Here is a 22,066-nt window from a genome sequence, read left to right as displayed (position 1 = left end):
ACAAAATACTGTATTTGTCCTTTGTCTTTAATGATGGATCATTTTGACAATATAGATTATTTAAAATGCCTACTAGTCACTTAAACTCAGAAAGTTGGAGACTAATAAAGACCAAGTAAATTGAGTGAGTGACAGATTCTATTACAAGCATATGCCTAAGAAGCCAGGATCACAAGGCATTGATTAAAGCCTCACTGTATTGGTTTTGATACTGGATTATCAAACATCATTGATCTCTGTCTCTTCAAGATATTTATTCATAGGACAAATTTTCATTTTTTGAAAGCTGTAGATATATTTCTAACAAAGCATAAAGGAAAGAAATAAAATTATCCTTCCTGTGCTTGTAAGCCCATAAACAATAAGTGATTCTGAATTCCAAAGCATACTGACAGAAGGTTGGGGGTTTTGTTTTCAGTAGAACATCACAGCAAGAAGAGTAATGTATTGGCTTTTACTCTCAACATATCTAACATGAAAGTATAATTTATGGTTGCTTCCAACTTACTTTATCATGACATGGAATGAAAATTCTTCTATTTAATAACTCAATGCAGTGGCTGCAGTCATGCTCAGTACAATTCCTAACAGGTCTTCTCATTGTTACTTCAAATGATTTCTCAATTTCCCAGCTCTCAATAAATAATCCTATGTCTTCCATATTTGTAATAATTGTGCCATTTTGCATCCTTAGATCATCATCTGGATCTTCATTGCAAACTCCTTGAAAGAATATGTGACAATTAGAAAAAATAAAACTTAACTTAAACCAGTGTAGACAGCACAACTAAATCAGTTAAATAATAGATTTTAAATGAACGAATGATTTACTGTATGAGGTGCCAAGTTTATGTATCCTTGAACTCTTACATCGAAAGAACTTTTTAAATTATGTTCTGATTTTTTGATAAAATAGTGTACAACTAACTGCCATAACCCAATAAGAAAGATATCAAAAGCCTAGAAGTCAAGATACATGAAGAGATCAGAGAAGATTAAGAAAGAAGAGATTCATTCTGCTCTTATACTCTTCCATTACTACCACCGTCTTCTAACTTAGTAACTAGTTTTTGAGTTTGGCAAGGTACTTCCCACAGTAATGGATATTTGGTGATCAGCTCCCAGGCTTCCACTTCCCTGTGAAAACTCTGCCTGAAAATATTAAATATTTTTCTTTCAGGAGCTATCACTGCTCCATCACCTAGTGCAGGACATCATTCCAGGTGAGGGCTCTGATTGACATAAAGGTAATCTTCACTCCCTTGCATTAGCAACTGTTCCAGGTAATCCAGGCATAAACCAGCAAGCATGTAGTAGTCACCTAGGCACATAAATTTATTCAAATAGGGAAAACTTTGATCAAGTTCAAGACTTGAACTGGGAATTCTAGGACACAGGCAATTTCCCTTCCTTGGGATAACATGACCTGTTGATAGCTATAATGCCTTGACCTGCTGCAGCCTCTATCTTCCTGGAGAAAAGTCAAATTGTGGATGAGCTTACTCTTCATCAAATGCAGTGCAGAGCCAGGAAAGTAATGAGATCAGATCTATAATCATACCTTACCTGAATCCCATCCTACTTTAAGACATAATTTTTCTTAATTCCCAAGACTCTGGGCTATAAAATATATGAATAAAAATTTTCTTCAAACATCAAATCTTAATCCCCAAGTGAAGGGGTGGCCTGCCCCTCCACACCTCCAGACGTTTCTCATTAGGTGGAATGAGAGACTTGAGAAAAGAAATGAGACACAGAGACAAAGTATAGAGAAAGAAAAAGTGGGCCCAGGGGACGGGTGCTCAACATACAGAGGACCCACGCCGGCACTGGTCTCTGAGTTCCCTCAGTATCTATTGATAATTATCTTTACCATCTTAGAAAAAGGGAAGTGGCAGGATAATAGGATCATAGTAGGGAGAAGGTCAGCAGTAAGACACATGAATAAAGATCTCTGTGACATAAGTTTAAGGAAAAGTGCTGTGCCTTGATATGCATATGTAAACATCTCCATAAACCTTTTTAGGGCATAAAGAGCAGCATTGCGCTAGCAAGTCCCACCTTTCGCCCTAAGGCGGTTTTCTCCTTTCTCAGTAAACAGAACATACAATCGGGTTTTACACCTGAGATGTTCCATTGCCCAGGGACGGGCAGGAAACAGATGCTTTTCTCTATCTCAACTGCCAAGAAGCCTTCTTTCCTCTTACACTAGTCCTCCTCAGCACAGACCCTTCACGGGTGTCAGGCTGGGGGACGATCAGGTCTTTCCCTTCCCACGAGGCCATATTTCAGACTATCACATGGGGAGAAACCTTGGACAATACCTAGCTTTCCTAGGCAGAGGTCTCTGCGACCTTTGGCAGTGTACGTGTCCCTGGGTACTTAAGATTAAGAGAATGGTGATGACTTTTAACAAGCCTGCTGCCTTCGGGCACTTGTTTAACAAAGCACACTCTGCTCTGCCCCAAATCCATTAAATCTTGAGTCACCACAGCACATGTCTCTTGCAAGGACAGGGTTGGGGGTAGGGTTACAGATTAACAGCATCTCAAATACAGAACAAAATGCAGTCTCTTATGTCTACTTCTTCCTATATAGACACAGTAACAGTCCGATCTCTCTTTCTTTTCCCTACACCCAAGGAGATATATCAGGATGAATAAAGGTTGCAATGCCTCACTTCTGTAAATACACAGGGTACTATGTGCAATTAAACATTTTAAAAAATTAAGTGAACTGTTGGAACCGAACTCTCGATTCCCTCCTGGGCAGGGGTCGCCGCGAAGGATCACCGACACGAGGTTCACAGCAGAGAGTTATTTATTGCTAGCGCGCTAGGGTCCCAAGCTCTAAGTTGGCCCTGGGACCCCGACTGCTTGTTACAGGCTGTTTATATAGGCAAACACAAGTTCAAACACAGCTTATGGCGCGAAATTCAAACAAAGCTTAAGGCGTAAAATGATTGGGTCTAGCTATAGCCTGAGCAAGGGGTCTTGGTTTAATTGGTTAGAGCAGGACCTTATGAGGTTCTTTCCTGGAGTTGTTGATTCCGGGAACTTCGAGGCAGGGTGAGACCCCTGGAATTGGCAGGGTGGGACCTCATGAGGTTGTTTCCCGGAATTGGCAGGGTGGGACCCTATCAGGGTGGGACCCTATCGAGGCAGGGTGGGACCCTATCTAGGGCCACCTGGTGCTAACTTTTTAGGTTTTGTGAGGCCTAGTTTCAGAACTACATTGTAAAGCAGCTACTATTTTTTAATTCTTAACTTTTCTAGAGAAAGGCAATTGCAAGTAAAAATATGTTTTCACTGCAACTTCAGTCACCACTCCAGACTTCATAGTGCTGTGTAGAATGAGATGTCAATATAAGCCTCTCACTCCAGTTTTCAGACTCTGGATAACAGTCTTACTCACCAGAAGCTTTTCAGCGAGGACCCAGCCTAGTGATCCTGACAGCACCCAGATTTCCCTTTAATTAAGCATACTTCTCTCCTTGTGGAGGTCAAGGAATTTAGGGAATGAGCCCTGGTTAGCAAAAAGGTAATCCTAGCCCTCTCTCTGCAGCACTTAGTTAAGAATTCAGCTAGCAGAGTGGCTGTCTACATGAAAGCAAGAGCTAATAGTAGAGAAGGATAAAAAACATAAAAATCAAACAGAAATAATACCCTTCAACAGTGATAAGTTATAGGAGAAAACATGCATTTTCAGTCTCGGTTATTACTCAATAATAACTACTGATTTAGTACATATATATACTAAATTAAGTATATACTCAATAATGCTTATTTCCAAATAATAACCTTAAGTCACCATAGAAATTTATGCTATGTTTAGCATGCTATAAACAAGTGAGGAACTAAGAAAACCATTTTAGCAAAAGTTTCCAATAAATGTGTACATTTTAAAACAGGAACTGTGGATATTTTGTGTAATTTGTTGAGGGCAAGGACTTAGCCACTCATTTTTGAGTTGTCAGCATCAAGGGTAATGTCAGACACACAGAAGGTGATCCATAAACTTTTGTTTAATTAAGATTTACTGAGATTAAAAATAGATATATTTGTACTAAACCAACATTTATTGACTGTGTGTATTTATGTGTTGTGTTTACATTAACTTTCACATGTAATCCAAACAATCTTGAAAATAGACATTACTGTCCCCTTTTAAAGATGAGGAAACTGACATTCTCTTAAGAGCACAAAGCTGTAAAGATAATAACCTGTGTTCAACTTTCTAGCAGACACCAGAGCCGGTATTCTTTTTATTTCATTATGTACCTACAGATATTTCTAATTTGTTTCCTTTGACTTAAAACTCTTTATATATCTGCATAATATATTACAATATTAAACCTAGATGTAATGGTATATCTAAGCCTTGCATTTCATGATAAAACTAGGACAAATATTCTGAACATTGTGTTCTTTCAAGATGACTTAAACAAGTTTTCTCTGATTTCAAACTTTTAAAAAAATTAAGAGGAAACAAAGATATACACAAGCCTTTAAACTTTCTACACCTCATTTGTATCACTTATAAATTGAAATAACACTATTATCTACTTACTAGATCTTAAAATTAAGTGAATTAAAATATGTAAAATAATGCCTGATGCTTCATTAATGCCTAATAAAGACGAGCTAGTGGAAACACAAACAGCATCGTAGTAATAGCAGTAAGCATATATTTTCATAAAATACCCAAATTGAAGTGTTATTTCCTGCTTCCTAGTGCATTTATGGAAAAATCATTGCTTCCTTCAGTATTTACATGGGAACTGAAAGTTAATATCACATCTCAAATCTGAAAAATGGGGTAACAGGGCCCAAAATGGTATAGCGTGAATAGAAAAAAAAAAATAATAATAACAGACAAAAATCAAGATTTGAAGGGCAGCGCTCACCACAAAGTCCTTCTGTGTAGGATGACAAGTTAAATCGGAGGCCAAAATGAATGTCTATGATTCCTGTAAGATGAGACCACTTTATGATTAGTCCAGCTGGAGTAGTAATTACATACATTGAACCAGAATCGTCTATGGACAGTTCCTGACTTGAAAATGGCAAAGGCACAACAATGGAATCCACTTCTACCTAGAATAACATAAATAGAACTGTTAAGAAATGTTTACTTAAATATACAAATTAGAAGAATACAGATTATTCCTTTATTCTGATTTAATGTAAACTGTTTTTTAATTTAAAAAAAGTATTTCTTACTGCTGCCACAACTTCTCAGAACCTTCAAGTTCTTTTATTGCTCCTTTGCTGTGCCTTGCTCTAGTCAGTATTTGTTCTAATGTCATTGCCTTTCATTTTTCCTCTAAATTTAACTGTTTTATGTTATGTATGCTTTTATGTCTGTTTCCTTCAATTTATGTTTATATTAATAACACCATCCTTCTAATATGAATTTAAGATAATAATGTTATTTTCTGGACGTTTTTCTTAATCTGGATTCTTTCCTTGATCTGCTAAATCATTGTTTGCTTAGCTGCAGTGTTCATAACAATCATCTGTCAGGCTTGTTAAAGATCAAGATTCCCAGTGATTCGACTTTCCAGGTTTGCATTGGATTATAGACTGTATTTTTAGCATGTACTAAATAAGTATAGACAGTCTATACAGGTATTTGGTGATACTAATGTAGGCAATCCAATGATTATACTTTGAAAAATAGTGCTTTAAATAATGGCAATGACATGAAGCCATGAACTGTAACTAGCAGGAAATTTCTCGAAGCTATGCCTCACCAACCATTCAATTTCTCAATTTTATATCTTGTTCATACTGTTGTCCTTGAGCTGAAACATACTTTCTCTTTCTCTTCCTTCTTTCTACTTGTTCTTTAAGATTTATCTTAAGTGTGACCTCCTCCAAAAAAGACCTGTTCGACTCGCCTATAAACTATAAAACATTAAGTTACTCTTCTTTTTATTTCTATGATATCTTGGTCATAATTCTATCACTGTACCTCCTCTTGCTTTCTAATCAGCAGATAATTACATTATGCAAATCATGCACAAGTATATGTTACTTGGCATCAGGACCTATGTGGTTTTTTCATGTTAAACTCTCACTAAGTGATTTTCAAAAATAACTCATCATTAGCTGAATACAGTGCCTGACCAGTGAATGACCAGTGATGAGTTCATCTGGGGTCAAAAATAAGTCCTTCCACCCAAATGCTACAAATAATGACACTGACCAGCTTTGTGTTTACTTCTCACCCACTTCCTGTAAGTATATCAACCTCATCAAACTCAAAGGTATACGCAAATGCTATCATTTAAAAAAAGTACCTTATTTATATATTTTGTTTTACTTAATTAAACCTTTTAAATATCTTCTTACATTTTTAGGCTCATTTTAATATTATTTTCAGTCTAGAATCTATGGACCTATGCTAACAGGTGGAATTATTTCCAGAAAGTGCATAGTACCTCAGCCATATTAAGAAAAATCTTTACACATTTTTTTTCATATTTTAGAGAGAATGACATAGAACTGAGTGAAACACTGAGTTCATAACTCACTCCTGTTTGGCAAACATATGGGATAACAGTTTTTCCTGTAAAAGCAAAAGGCTCCTTTCATTTTTTTATAATGCATTGCTTTTTTATAATGCATTGTGCTTCTTCAATTTATTTCAAAAAAGTTAAATTTTTTTTCATATTTTTTCTTATTTTAGCTATCTTATTTTTACCAAAAACTTAATTATGTCAATACTTCAAATCCACTCCTTCCATCTGTTCTTAACAGTCTTTATTCTGGTGTTCTTGGCTACTATACTTTTCAACATTATCATCCCTCTCCTTCATATCTTTTCCACTCTGTCTAGTTTGAAACGTGATATTAACTCTGACAAAAAGAGGACTGGTCAATCACATTATCTCACCGGTCGCTAGTGTATTTAACATGGTTCCTGCAGTTAACCTCACAGGGGAAAATATTTGCAATAATTGGCACATTATTGAGATAAAATATAATATTAAGAAACACATTTTATATTGTCCATGAAATGATTAGTATATATAATAACAATTAAATTCCATTGATATGCTTAATTTTCCCTCTTATTGGAAATAACTGTTTATATAATTTATTTTCATCTAATGTGATAAAAACTTTTAACTTTGTGTTCTTACCTTTCTTGCTAACCGACTGACAATTATTTTATGTATGGATGTTGTCACATTTAACTTCTTAAAACAAAGTCCAGAGATTCTTCCAGAGGGAGCCTTAATTTGAAAAAAAATTAAAACTTTACAGAGTTAAACATAATTGTAGTGACAAACAGAATGAATATACTAAACACTTTGCAAATACTCACTAGCTTTTTTAAGGATTTTCCATTCTGGAAAAAAATAAAGAAAATACTTTTAAATGCATTATTTGACTTTTTAAAACATTATTTGGATTAATATTATATGCCTCTAAATAGATTGATATGAAAGGTTTTCAGAAATGTTTCTGAAACATTATCAGAAGACCGATCTCAGTATCTCAGTGAGTTCTTGAGGTCCCTCCTCCTATGAGAATCCTTGATGTTGTAATAGACATCAGCTATAGATTTATAACAAAATGACTGCAAAAATTAATTATGACCCACCTGATTCATGGAACATTTTTCAATATGAGCAACTATAATTTCACCAGGAATTCTTACTAAGATATAAGAAGCCATGCTATATAATGCTGCATTGTTTCCATCAAATGTAATGATGCTCAGTTCTGACAACATGGAACACCGACCTACAAAATGGTAGAAAGTGGATTTAGTCTATTAACTATCTGCATTTTTAGTAATAATTGCACTTTTTAAAAAAATCTGTTAAATTAGCCTTGTTATGGCTGACAACATATATACTATGATACTATACTGTTATATACTCTGAGCCAAAATCATAAATCCAATAAAGAAAACTCAAAAACAGTAAATTTGGCTTGATGAGGTGAAAAGTTCAAAAAAGTAACACTCCCTCCAGATTGGGAAAAAAAAAAAAGATCATCACTTAAGAAATGCAAACTTACAAGGACATTCCCACTCAGGGCAGCAGATATCACTGTTCACTTGAACTGGCCTTCCTCGGAAACCACAGTCAGGCATTTTCACCTCCTTTGGGCAATTAAGAGACCAGTTGTATAACTGCCATTCCATATTAAGGCATATGTATTGGCTACAATTATAAACAGGATCAAATTGCTGAGGCTGTTAATAAAAAAAGATTAGGGGTTTTTTTTCCATTCTCAATTAATGTTTTTAATTGATTTTTAAATTTCACATTAATATTGCCCATGTGTACATTTATTAAATATAAAAACTTTTGAAAGATAATTAAAATTTCACTACAACTTCTTATTGATGTACCCTTTCTATAATATTCAATATGCATTTAATGTAAGCCTTATCTTAATATTGATTGTGTATTAGATTACCCATATATTCGAACATCTGAAGAAAACAATGTTCTCCTAAATTCCCTAGATTAGTTTTTTTGCAAGCAAATTTATAAAATGACAGCTGACCTTTCACATTATGTTGTGTAAAGCTAGCCTATGAATATAACTTCCATTAATGTCAACTTAAAAATCACAACTTAATACTATCTAAATATTTCATTAAAAATTTATATATAACATCAGTTTGACAGCACCTAGACTGTATAATCATAAGTTAATTTTATATGTAACTCAAAATGTCTAGGTAAACAAATAATAAATAAATAAGTGGTAGGTGTTTCAAAGTTTATAAATCACATTCCATTTAAATTATGGTAATAATTATAGCAATGCTAAACTAGACATTTTCTAATTAACCCATTTCATTCTCATAACTCTGTAAGGTAGATACTATTATTTCATATTTATTTTATAGATGAGTAAACAGTGTGGGGGTTAAAGTAATTTGCCCAAGGTCCCACAGATAGAAGATAGTAGAGACAGCATCTCAGTCCAGGCATTGTTACTCAGGAATCTGTACTCTTGACCAATACTCTACTGCATGTCTGGGGATTTGAGAATAAAAATTAACAACTATTTACCACCTATTACATACCATACACTAATAAAGTATCTTTTTTTATTTGCTTCTCCCTAAATCTTTTGGATCAGTTTCTATCATTCCAATGTAATATATGATTTTTAAAATAAGGTTAAGAGAAATTACTAATTTTCTAAATAATAAGACTCTTAAGTGAGCACTTCAAAATTTAAGAGTCCAATTTTCCAAAATTTTCTCTGTGAAAGTTGTATCACTTCTCAGGTATTGACCTTGCTTTTCATTTAGCCAGAAAAATGAAAGCAATTACAAGAAAACCTCACAGACATCTAAACCACCCAAAGGATTTTAGACCTACCACTCTACTGAAACTCTTTTTAACAGGGTCACCAACAACTCACCTTGCTAAATCCAATGATCAGTTCTCAGACCTCATCTCAGACCTGTTAATACATTCAGTATAGCTTTTTACTCCACCTTCCTTATAATATTTTTTTCCTTAGATTTCAGATCACCTGCAGCCTCCAACATTTTCTCCTATTTCTCTGGTTAACATTATTTGCATGTCTGTCATCTTCTCTCAACCTATGAAAGTTGCAGTGGCCCTTTTCACTTCTCTATCTGTACTCCCTTTATTATCTCACCCAGTCTCATACCATTTATCTGATGAGAATTCCCCAAATTTTTTCTTAGCATGACCTGTGTATACTCCATGTATGTCCGCCAAATCTGTATGACCACAGCTTTTTGCTGTCTGTGAGGAATCTCAAGCTTCACATGGCAAAAGTAAACTCATGATTATACCCACTCCAGACATTCACTCCCCATGATTTCTCCATCCTAGTTGACACCAGCCCTTTAGTTGCTGAAAGCAAAAGTTTTAGAATCTTTGTGGCTTCCCTTTTACTCACACTTCACATCTAATCTTTCGGTAAGGTCTGTGGCCTCTACCTTCGAAATATATCCAGGATCCAGGTACTTCTCGCCATCTTCACTGCTATCACCTGAACCAGGCCATCATCATCTCTGGCCTAAATTCCTACAATAGCCTCCTAACCAGTTATATTGTCTCCTTACACCTTACCCACAATACACCAGCCAAAATGATCTTGAAACTACTCAGATGGTGTAATTCCTTGGCTCAAAAATATACAGCACCTTCCCAAGTCATTTAGAACAGAAGCCACAGTCTTTACAATACAAGGTCTAACATAATCTACTTTATTGTCTACTATTTTATTCCTTTCTTATTACTTGTCTCCTTGTCATTCTTTTAATACAGTAGGTACATTCTTGCCTCAAAGCCTTTGCACTTGCTGGTCCCTCTACCTGGAACTTTGCTGCCCCGGTCCTCTACATGGGTTCACTCTCTCAAATTTGCACATCGTTTGCTTAGAGGTCGCCTTATCAGTGAAGATTTTCCAACCATCTTATTAAAAATAGTATTATTTTTCTCCTGACCAGCACCTCTGACATTTTATATAACTTCATTTATTTTGCTTATGGGCTATCTCAGAAATTCCAATAGAACGTAAACTCTGGAAAGGCAGAAATGTTTGCCTACTTTTACATTTTTTCCATAGGATCTGAATAGTGCCTGGCCAGAAATGGTGCCAAATAAATATTGGTTGAATAAATAATTAGTTTATCAGAGCAAATGGTATGTTTGAAATAAGAAGATCTCTGCCCAAGTCTTAGGAGAGAAAACTACTAGCTCTAGGAGCCAATGACTTTTACCTTTTCTGCTTACCAGTGTATGTTTAACATCTTGCACAGTGACTGACATTGAGTAGATGCTTAATAAATATTTTATGAATGCCTGATTCACAGATAAATCCATACTAGATAACTCTTTATTAAGGAATAACACTTAAGACCTTATTTCAATTTTGTTTTTCTTAGTGTGACTAGAAGCTAATTAATAAGAAATATCTTATCAGTTACAATTGTTCCAATGAAATGCATATTTCTTATTATCTGTTAGCAAGGATAGACTAGAGAACATACCAAAAAAAGTTTAGTAGCATTTGGACATTGACACAGTAATTTGAGTGGATGATATATGGAAATGACAAAGAGCTGGAAGATATTGCTCAGTCATACCTCACATTCCAAGCCTGTAGTTGGTGTTAGCATATCAAACACAGTGATTTCTGATGGAGTAATCATTTCCATAACTGTCAGAAATGAAAAGGTAATCCTCATTAGTGGAATGTATTTATCTTGTATGGAATTGATATGTGACAGAAACTGTACTAAGAAATTTTATATAGATTATTTCACGTATTCCTTTCTAGAATCCTGTGGTGTTGGTAATAATAGTATCGACATTTTACAGATGAACAAACTAAGCTGTAGAGAAGTAAGGCTGTTAAGTGGCAGAGACAGAATTTGAACTTGGAAATGAATTCTGATTTCAGAAATTTGGCTTTTAATCACCATTCTATAAACCCCTTCACTTTCTTTCTTTTTTTTTTTTTTTTTTTTTGAGACAGAGTTTCGCTCTGTCGCCCAGGCTGGAGTGCAGTGGTGAGATCTCAGCTCACTGCAAGCTCCGCCTCCTGGGTTCACACCATTCTCCTACCTCAGTCTCTCAAGTAGCTGGGACTACAGGCGCCTGCCACCACACCTGGCTAATTTTTTGTATTTTTAGTAGAGATGAGGTTTCCCCCTGTTAGCCAGGATGGCCTCCTCTCGATCTCCTGACCTCGTGATCTGCCTGCCTGGGCCTCCCAAAGTGCTGGGATTACAGGCGTGAGCCACCACGCCCAGCCCACCTTCACTTTCTTAATGGTGTCAACACAATTGTGCGAACAGGTAAAAAAAAATGTTAATAGTATCATTAACCATTCCTCAGGAGTTAAAATTTTTGTTACATTTTGAAAATAAGTAACGAGGCTGACCCCTTGATTTTGGTGAACCTTAAGAATGTGTTCCTTGCGAGCAGAATAAATGCTGATGTGGACCATGTGGAGACCCTAGTTGATGGTTGTGATTTAGGGGTGACCCATGAAAACGGGAGATGTGATTGGTAAACACATCTGTGAGGCACCTTCTAAGGTGCCAATATCAGAGCTATCTCTAAAATATTCAGTCCGAAAGATTGCAGAAGAGCCACAACGAATGGCTGAAACTATTCTCAGCCATAATTGCAGTGCCCAGAGTTGATAGTGTTTAAAAATAACCTCATTAGTTTCCTATTGCTGCTGTAATAAATTAACACAAATTTAGTGGCTTAAAACAACACCAGTGTATTAGCCGTTTTGGAGCTCAATGTAGCCATTTCACAATGTACACATATTTCAAAACAACATGTACACAATAAATATATACAATTTTTCTTTGCCAATTTTTAAAATTAATTAATTAATTTTTAAACAAAATAAGTCCTAAAATCAAGCTATCAGTAGGACTGCATTCCTTCTGGAGGCTCTAAGGGAGACTCTGCTTCCTGGTCTCTTTCAGCTTCTATGAACTACCTGGACTTGGCTCATGGTCCCTTCCTTTAACTTCAAAACGACAGCACGAAATCTGCAAATCAATCTCTCTCTCTCTTCCTCTTCTTCCTTCCCTTCCTTTCCCCTTATTTCCTCTGATTCTGTTGTCACATCACCTTCCCTGACTCCAACTCTCTTGCCTCTCTCTTATAAGGACATTTGTGATTACATTGGTGCCTCATGAATATTCCAGGATAATTTCCCCATCTCATGATCCAGGCATAAGCCAGTCAGCACCTTAATTTAGCCACATGTATGGCCATATAAGGTCATATATTCAAAAATTCCGGGGACTAAGAGAGTGACATCTTTGGAGGGCCATTATTCAGCATACCACAATGACATTTTAAAAACTTTTAATATTTCTGACCAGGCGCAGTGGGTCTCGCCTGTAATCCCAGAGCTTTGGGAGGCCAAAGCGAGCAGATCATTTGAGGCCAGGAGTTCAAGGCCAGCCTGGCCAATATGGCGAAACCCTGTCTCTATTAAAAATACAAAAATTAGCCGGGCACGGTGGTTCACGCCTGTAATTCCAGCTAATGGGGAGGATGAGGCAGGAAAGTCGCTTGAACTTGGGAGGTGGAGGTTGCAGTGAGCCAAGATCACGCCACTACACTCCAGCCTGAGTGACAGAGCAAGACTCCATCTCAAAAAAAAAATAAAACAAAAAATTATAATGACTGGGAAGTTCAGTGGTCCTAACAGTGAAGCAGTTCACTGTTATCTAAAATCATCAAAGGCTTACAAACATTATCTGGGTGTGGATTTACAATGGCCAAGCTGTCTTGATAACTACAGCTTTGTGGTATGTCTTGAAACTGGAAGTATGAGTCCTCCAAATTAGTTATTTTTCAAGATTGTTTTGGCTGTTCTAGGTTCCTTATACTTCCATATGAATTTAGGGTTAACATCAATTTCTGCAAAGAAGTAGCTGGGATTTTGATAGGGATTGTATTGTGTCTATAAATACAATTTGGGAGTATTGCTATCTTAACAACTCTACCAATCCATGAATATGGAATTTCTTCAGCTTCTTTATTCTATCAACGTTTTATAGCTTTCATTGTACAAGTTTATACTTTTTTTGCTACATACATTCTAAGGATTTTATTATTTTTTGATACTACTATAAATGCAATTGTTTTCTTGATTTCATTTTCAGATTGTGCATGGCTAGTATATAGAAATACAATTGATTTTTGTGTATTGCTCTTGTATTCTGCAACCTTGCTGAACTCATATGATATTGCTAATAGGTTTGAGCAGTTCCCTTAGAATAACCTAAGATCATGACATCTGCAAATAGACGTAGAAACAGCTTTATTTTTCTTATCTTTGAGGGTAATGAAATATAGTTTGTGTTCTCTGCATATAGATTGTGGTGGTATAAATCATTTTACACATTTGAGATATATGTTGAATATTAATTTGGGGGATATAAGAGAGCTCAAAGTAGAGAGCAATACTTAGAATAATTAACAGTCTATGCCCCAGATATTAAAACATGCAATCTTATTTCACAGACTTATTCCCCTTATAAACTGAATGATGTAGGTGAAGTACCTCCACCCTCTCCCACAGCATGCTCTAAATTATACTAAATTCACTGATGCCTAAAATTTCACAACAATATAGTAATTCCTCATCTCTACAAGGGTAACACCTCTCTCATAGGGCTCTTTTCAGGATTAAATGTATGCTAAATGCTTAATCCAATACCTGGCATATAATTAGTACTCAAATGGTAGCTAACCAGAGAAGCAGTGTTACTAGTCATGGTTATAGTGAGGCTATTAATACCTTTTTAAAAATCCAGTTTCTTACCATGAGTCCTTTGTGACCTGCCCCTGATAATCTCTTCCCCTCTATCTTTCAGCACAATTCCCCTCAAACTGCACATTCAAGATACACTGGACCTGCTTAAGATTCCTTTATGTGACATATTCTCTCTCACTTCCAGACTTTGCACATGCTGTCCTTCTAATAGGAACATATTTCCCCCTTCTTTTAGCCTACCCAATTTCTGTCTTCAGTTAACCTCTGACACCATACCTCCAAAATAAATATGATGGCCCTCCTGTGGGCTGCTTATATTTACCCCTGTTATAAGATTGCAATAGCCTCTGGTCTATCAGCAGTTTTAGGCTAGGAGCTGTGACTTGTTTATCATACCTCCTCACTGAGGGCCAGGACAGTGCCAGGTAGAATTGGTGTTCAATTAAAGCTTGTCAAATAAATTGAAATAATAAATATCTGAACTTGACCTACATTATAATACCTTGAGGAATAATGCCTTAAGTTTGTCGAGCCTCGCTGTGAGTGGATTTATTAAATCCTTCCCTGAGGCAAGTTTCACAGTGCGGGAGGAAAGCAAGGTTACGAACCCAGAATGCCTCCTCCAGAGCCTGAGACAGAACGCAAACATGGAAATGGACGCAGTAAAGAAAACCCTGATTTGTGTCTATGTTTCATTAGAGCCAATTTAATCACTGTGAAAATCTAGGTGGGATTTAATCAAACCTAAGAGTAGAATTTAGGTTTTTAGATATGAGGGAAGTCCAAGGAATCTACACTAACTGAAAAGAATGAGGTGGACCAAATGCAGAAACCATTCAGAAAATGAGGCATGCAGCCCAGTGCGGTGTGGCTCATTCCTGTAATCCCAGTACTTGGGGGGGCTCAGGCAGGAGAATCCTTTGAAGCCAGAAGTTCTAGAAAACATGGCTTGCTGAGCCAATGGATAAGCTTAATGAAGCAAAAGCGACTGCTGGGTTTCCTAGCCCATAGAATAGTATTAACAATAGCAGCTGTGATAAGCGTGCCAACACTTAAATTACATAGTGCTACTTTTGTTGTCTAAAATTGTAACAATACCTGTAAACATGGGCACAGTTGGCTTAGTTGGTGGCATTAATGTTGGTTCTGTGGGAATCACAGGTATACCTACAAAGAAACAAAGATGCTCTTTTTAAAACTATATTTGCTTAAAATGAGACCCACATATTTCATACAGGGCTCTTTAGCATCAAGGAAAACGTTTTGGAAAAGAGAAAACAGGAGAGATGTTAGTGGAAGATCTACATGATTTAAAAAGTAATTAGAAAAAAAGCTATGTAAGAGACATTGAAGAATAATCTTATGAGAGTTGTCTGTCTAAAACTTGTTTACAACCACTTGCCTCAGAGAAAAAATATGCAAGCGTATCATTTTTCAGAGTAAATTAAGCAAGGTTCACACTTACAGTCTCCTGGATAAACACACTTGAGAGTGACCTCATCAAGGATCATATTTTTAGGGCAGTAGGGCAAGCATCCTTCAACCCTTTACATGGAAAAAGAGTAAATCAAAGTGAAAAAAAGTCTGAAATAACAACAAAAAAAAAGGACTATATTTAACATATGTAACTAAGATATATTCTTCCTAAAATGCTTTTATATACCCTTGTCAAGCACTAAGAACTGCTCCATCTGCTACCAACCCATTATATTTCATTTTATAAAATCACAAGCTAGAGGATGATAAGAGAATAGCATTAAGATTAAGGCAGAACTTGAACACAGAATATTAGAACCATACACTTATGTCTGGGGCACACTAAGGCCATGTTCCACGAGTCAGTGGAAATGTGCAAGAATAATTTATTAAGGTGGTGGTGGTGGTGGTGTTGTTGCTGTTTGTGACAGGGTCTCACTCTGTCACCCAGGCTGCAGTTAGTCACATGACCTTGGTTCACTGCAGCTTCATCCTCCTGGGCCCAGGTGATCTTCCCACCTCAGCCTCCTGAGTGGCTGGGACTACAGGCATGTGTCACCATGCCTGGCTAATTTTTTCTATTTTTTTGTAGAGATGTGGTTTCGTCATGTTGCCCAGGCTGATGGTGAATTCCTGGGCTCAAGCAATGAGCCTGCCTCAGCCTCCCAAAGTGCTGGGATTACAGGCATAAACCTTGGTACCTTGCCAGTTTATTGAGATTTCAACCTGTATTGATTACACTGTTGCTTTCCACTCTTATACTCCCCTCATGTCCAAGCAGATTGGCATGTTCTTTGACACTATCCTTGCCTTGACGGTGTTTGTAGAACAAATACAGCATCTTCAGTGGTCTCTCTGCCTGTTATTAATCCTAAACTCACTGAAAAGATATTAGTGATCTCTAGGTGGAAGGGATGAACATGGTTGTAGTTCTTTTGAGAACAGGGAAAGGAAGGAGCAGAAGCTATAGTTTTCAAGAATATTAGGACCTGTGCCCAAATCTGGGGCAGTGCTCTGGAAGGACATGGTTGTATAAGAGCCTGAAGAGATTCTATTTCAAGCCCTAGAATATCTGGCCTTGGTAAGAATCCCCAGTCCTTGTTTGGAGCACAGAAGCCAAGGAAGAGTCTCAAATTTCAAGAGGCCATGTTGTGGGCCAAAGACAGGAAGGAACATGAGAATGCTTTTCTGCTAAAGGAATGGAGACAAAATAATGACTGAGAGGGCATTTTCCTATGTCCAATAAAGGCTCAGAGTTCAATTTATTCTAAATCAAAGGAAAAAAATATAATCCTTCAGGTGCAACCAACTCTAATTATTGTATTAATACATACTACAGAGAATTCATACAGATATTGCTATAAAAAGGCTTGCTTGTCTGCGTCTAGAATATACTAGCAGTTTTAACTAATATATTTAAATATTTTAAAAACATTTCCATTGCCTCGTCTGTAAAGAATTTGAACTAAAAGTGTTGAAGGCCTCGTTTCATTCCAGATGGAAACAAACTAACTTGGTACTAAAGGTAAATGCTGCTCAGAAGACCCTTGTTCTTGGAGGCAAATCCAGGCAATGCTTTTTAAAGACAAGAAAAGTTAACTTCTGTCTTAATGAGGTTTAATGAAACACATTTAGCCATCTCCTGGATACCTCCTTCACAATTGATCTTTTTAAAACATAAACAGCTTAGCTTATATAACTGTTTGTTTCATAAAATGAAGTTGAGTAATAAAACTTTTAACTAGCATATGATATTCTTATTCTCCCCTAAACTTTGTGAAGTGGAAGAAAAAAGAAAAATGAAAGTTACTGAATCACTGAAAGACAAAGTCTAGTTAGTTATTGTTTATTTGAGTCAACATCAATTTTTATGCAACTCAATTATTTTGCAGTTGTTTGATGCAAGTCAAAACCACAGCCATCCTTGTACAATACTTTTCAAAAAACCATTAACAGCCATGTCTTCTATCTTACAGTAAAAGACAAAGTCCTTACAACAGGTACAAAGCCTTATATGATTTGCCCACTACTACTATCATCTGGTCTTATCTCCCACTTCTCTCCATTTTGCTCACTTTGTTCTAACTTATTACCTCCTTGCTGATCCTCAAACACAAAACACATTCCCACTACAAGACCTTTGCACTGTTCTCAAATTAAAGACTCTTCCCCAAATATCCACCTGGCCAGCCCCTTCACTACATTTAGATCTCTGACCAGATGTTACTTTGTCAGGGTGCTCTTCCCTGACCACCAATATTAATTAGCAAACACACACACACACACACACACACACACAAGCCTTATGCTGTCTCCTTCACCTTCCTTTATTTTTCTCTGTAACACATATCGGCCATAACAATATGCTGCATTATATATTTACATTTTTGTTTGGTTATTTTCTGCTCAATCCAACAGTATGGAAGCTTCATGAGGGCAAATACTTGTCTATTTTGTTCAGTATTGTCTCCCCAGCAGCAAGAAGATTGCCTACCACATAGTACACGTTCAATAACAACTTCTTGATTTAAGTGAAATTAATAGCATATACAACTTCAGAATGGCTGTTTTTAAATCTTGAAAAAAATAACTGAAAACAGAATTTGCTAAGGCTGGACTCTGATCACTGATTGATAAACATTACTTACGGTGGAAGAAATTTGCATGCTACTGCTTCAGGGTCACTACAGGTTTTAAAACAGGGTGTAGCACAAGGTTCATATCTCCATTCACACATCCTCCTGTAAGGCACTGCTGTCTGGATTTCTGGGAAAAAATAAAGTTTAGATTGTGTGCATATTTAATACATAGCTTGAAAACTAATAATTTCTTTTCTTTTCTTTTTTTTTTTTTTTGAGACAGAGTCTTGCTCTGTCATCCAGGCCTGAGTACAGTGGCACTATCTCGGCTCCCCACAACCTCTGCCTCCTGGGTTCAAGTGATTCTCGTGCCTCAGCCTCCCAAGTAGCTGGGACTACAGGCACACGCCACCATGCCCAGTTAATTTTTATATTTGTAATAGAAATGGGGTTTTGCCATATTGACCAGGCTGGTCTCGAATTCCTGACCTCAGGTGATCCATCTGCCTTGGCCTCCCAAAATGCTGGGATTACAGGTGTGAACCACTGCGCCTGGCCAAAAACTAACAATTTCTTAAATGAACCCTCCTAGGGTTTGACCCTTCTTTGACGACAATGCTACAGGAAAGACAGAACTGAAGAAAAAACACTGTTATTTCTTGGTGATCAAAGCATTACATGCTCAGATTAAATATCTAGATGTACACCTATCTTCCAAAGATTTAAAAAAGCAAGGGGTTGGAGGAGGCTGAGGAAAATTCAAAGCATTCTTTTTATATATATATATATATGTAGTGGATTTTCATCTGTCTTCACATCATAATACCAAACACTTGTTTAGAATTTTACTTTTTGCAAAGTGATTGTCCGTCCATTATTCTATTTTATCCTGGAAAAACCCTATTAAATAGATATTATTTCTAATTTATAAATGAGGAAATTGAGTCTCACAGCAGCCAAGAAACTTGGCAAGTTCAAACAATTAGAAAAATGACAAGACCAAACACATTTCATGAACTCAAATCTAGGAAGAATATTCTGTTGTTTTTCTCACAAAACTTAGCACATTGCCTTGTACCAGATAAGTATTTTTTGAATACAAAATACATGGGCGGATTTGAAAAATACATGCATACAGTTCTAAAATCTCCCTTGATTGAAGTTTTTCTCCTGCAAGGTCTGCTAATACTCTCCCTTTCCCACAGCATAGAGAAGTCCTTTTGTAGCAGTTCAAAGATATCTCTGAACGAGAGAACATCTTAAGAAAGAAAATTCAGGAGGCAGGTATGTTTCTTGGACTCTGGATACAGAATTCAATTCCAAATTACAGCAAGGAAAATAAGTCTTTTTTGGAAAGCATCTATGTATCTAAAGACTTAAGTAATTGCTGAACTTGAGTTACTGGTCCCATGCATCCTGAAAGAGGACTGGTTCCAAGACTACAATAGGCTCCTGGAGTTTCCTAGGTTTCAGAAGCCCACAAAGATCGACTTCTGATATTCTGATGATGCCACGTGCCGCAGTTCTCTAAGCCTCAAATAGGACTACTAGGTCTCGTTCTAAGAGCACAGATTTCTAGAGCAGAGGGGAAATAGAGGCCTGGAAAGGTCAAATGTAGGTAAATTGAAGTAAGCAAATCACATCCACTCTATGGAATGCTATATAGATGTGTCAGTGGCTCCTTTTCTCAAGAGCACAGTGCAGGAGGACAGCTCTCCCCTTGGTTCTCCTTGCTTTCTCTCTCCCACTTGCAGTTCTCAAAACAACTGCAAAATATTCTGAGAGTTATCCTGAGGTAAGAAGGAATCTTCTGAAACAATCCAGGATCTGTTGCCATTCCCAACAGGATGTCCTGCAAAGTGTGTGCTCAGTGATTCCAGTTGCACCTGAAGTATCAAATCCAGAGCAGAGTGTTTTCAGGGTCCCTCAACTGCAGTGCAACATGGAGCATGTGCAGACAAGATTCAGTTCACCCTGGGCTTTTCTGAGCCTAGAGGACTGGCTCACCATGAATCCTAGGCTTCTGTTGATTCTTGCCGTCTATCTGTAAGTAGTAAAATTCCTTTGCCTGACTTGTTTTGTGAGTATGTCACCACACTAAAGAATGTATGGACCACACCTAATAATGCAAATGACAGAGATATTAGAACTTCTTTTGCTTTGTTCTGAGCTCATTGCCAGAGTAAGAACCCTTGCAGAATTCTGGAATCTAGGTTTGCACAAAACCTCCTTCCAGACTTAGGAACGTTTGCATACAGGAACTGTATTCGATAGGTAAAATTTTGAAGCTCAATTTGTACTTTTTAAAATCCATTATTAGAAGGGCTTGCAGAAATATACTCTCAACAGAAAAGGCAAATTAACTGCTCTCTTGAACTGCTTTAGGAGGGCTCACAAGGATGAAACAATTTCTTGGGGAGACTCAAGATAGATATCAACCTCCTGGATTTTGAAAATAAAGCATGACTTTTAAACATTGCATAAAGAAGTAAAGCTCACTTCAGAAAATTCAATAGCTATAGACCTCAAAGGCTCTCTAGAAGTAAGATTAGGCTTCTGCTGAACTAGATAAATCTTCTAGAGGTCAATAGAAACAGATACCCTGTATCCAACTGACAGAGATAAACATATTGTCCTTATCACTAAGAATCAGATTAATAAGAATTTGCCTTCTAGGAAAGAAAAAGTAGATACAAACATTAGACAACAATGACACATGAGTGGGCCCTGATTCTAATGTCCAGACAGCACTGGTAGTATTAATTGGGGTAATAATAATAAATCAGGTTATTTAGGATTGTTCTAAGCAATGTACATCAACTTATTCAATACTCACAATAACCCTATAAAGTGGGTATTATTATTTCTCCAATTTTATAGTTCAGTAAACTAGGGGGTATAGAGGTTAAGAGACTTACTTAAGGTCATAAAACCATCTGCTTATATACAGTAAGAATGGTTTTTAAATTAAAGACATAAATATTCTGCCTAATATAAATTACCTATTTGTTCTCTTTTTGGACATCTCAGGAAACATACCTTCTATGCTGAAGCTACTTAAATGTTTAAATTCTTCAGAATCATCATATTTTGATGCTTTGACACTAGCACCTGTGAATATGATGAAAAAGCCTTTCTTGCTGTATAATTCAAATGCACTGTAACCAGGAATCCAGAGGCCCTGATGGTGGAAAAATGTTGCTCTCCGATGAAAGGCTGAATTTGCCTCCCACAGCTCCAAGCTAAGAGTATCACTGTCATGGACATAGAGAAAGTAGTTTGGCCTTTCAGCAGATTCCAAGGAAACAAGTGCCAATGCTGTAAAACATAGAACAGTGTAGATTCTCAGAAGAAGGAAGATCATCAACATTGGTATCACAAAATGTACTTACAAAGTAAACAAAATACTACTGCACAATTGCCAAACATAGGGCTGATCACTAATATTTCAGAATAAATTAGGAGATGCCTGAAAGAAGAAAAAAAGTAGTACTTTAAATTCAGTGAATAACAGTGATATCACTAAAAAGAAAAAAAAAATCAGTTTTGGTAACTTCTGTCTTTTAAATAATTTGTCCCTGGGGGAAAAAATAAATGTCAATGAGGACTCCAGAATGTACAATTTTATACAAGAAACTGAATGATTAATTGGACATACATTTGTGTTTGCAAGCTTTAACATTTACAAATGTACAAAATCTACAAACGGCTAAATTGGATGATAAAAAAGGGAAT

The 22,066-nt window shown here is 36.6% G+C and overlaps 1 protein-coding gene across 1 annotated transcript in view; it reads right to left on the bottom strand.

Annotated features, from left to right (window-relative positions):
• Window positions 1-22,066, bottom strand: part of OTOGL (otogelin like) — a 164,975-nt gene that overhangs the window by 36,497 nt on the left and 106,412 nt on the right. Inside the window, exons 33-43 of the mRNA XM_025402598.1 lie at window positions 21,371-21,649; window positions 18,401-18,518; window positions 15,742-15,821; window positions 15,375-15,443; window positions 11,107-11,180; window positions 8,037-8,214; window positions 7,615-7,757; window positions 7,336-7,359; window positions 7,151-7,243; window positions 4,907-5,096; window positions 509-723 (exon numbers count right to left, since the gene is read on the bottom strand). Coding sequence (XP_025258383.1) covers window positions 509-723; window positions 4,907-5,096; window positions 7,151-7,243; window positions 7,336-7,359; window positions 7,615-7,757; window positions 8,037-8,214; window positions 11,107-11,180; window positions 15,375-15,443; window positions 15,742-15,821; window positions 18,401-18,518; window positions 21,371-21,649 — 1,463 coding nt within the window. The remainder of the gene's footprint in view (window positions 1-508; window positions 724-4,906; window positions 5,097-7,150; window positions 7,244-7,335; window positions 7,360-7,614; window positions 7,758-8,036; window positions 8,215-11,106; window positions 11,181-15,374; window positions 15,444-15,741; window positions 15,822-18,400; window positions 18,519-21,370; window positions 21,650-22,066) is intronic.

This window comes from Theropithecus gelada, chromosome 11 (genome assembly GCF_003255815.1).
Source record: "Theropithecus gelada isolate Dixy chromosome 11, Tgel_1.0, whole genome shotgun sequence".
Taxonomy (NCBI): Eukaryota; Metazoa; Chordata; class Mammalia; order Primates; family Cercopithecidae; genus Theropithecus; species Theropithecus gelada.
This window is presented reverse-complemented; position numbering and strand designations above follow the sequence as displayed.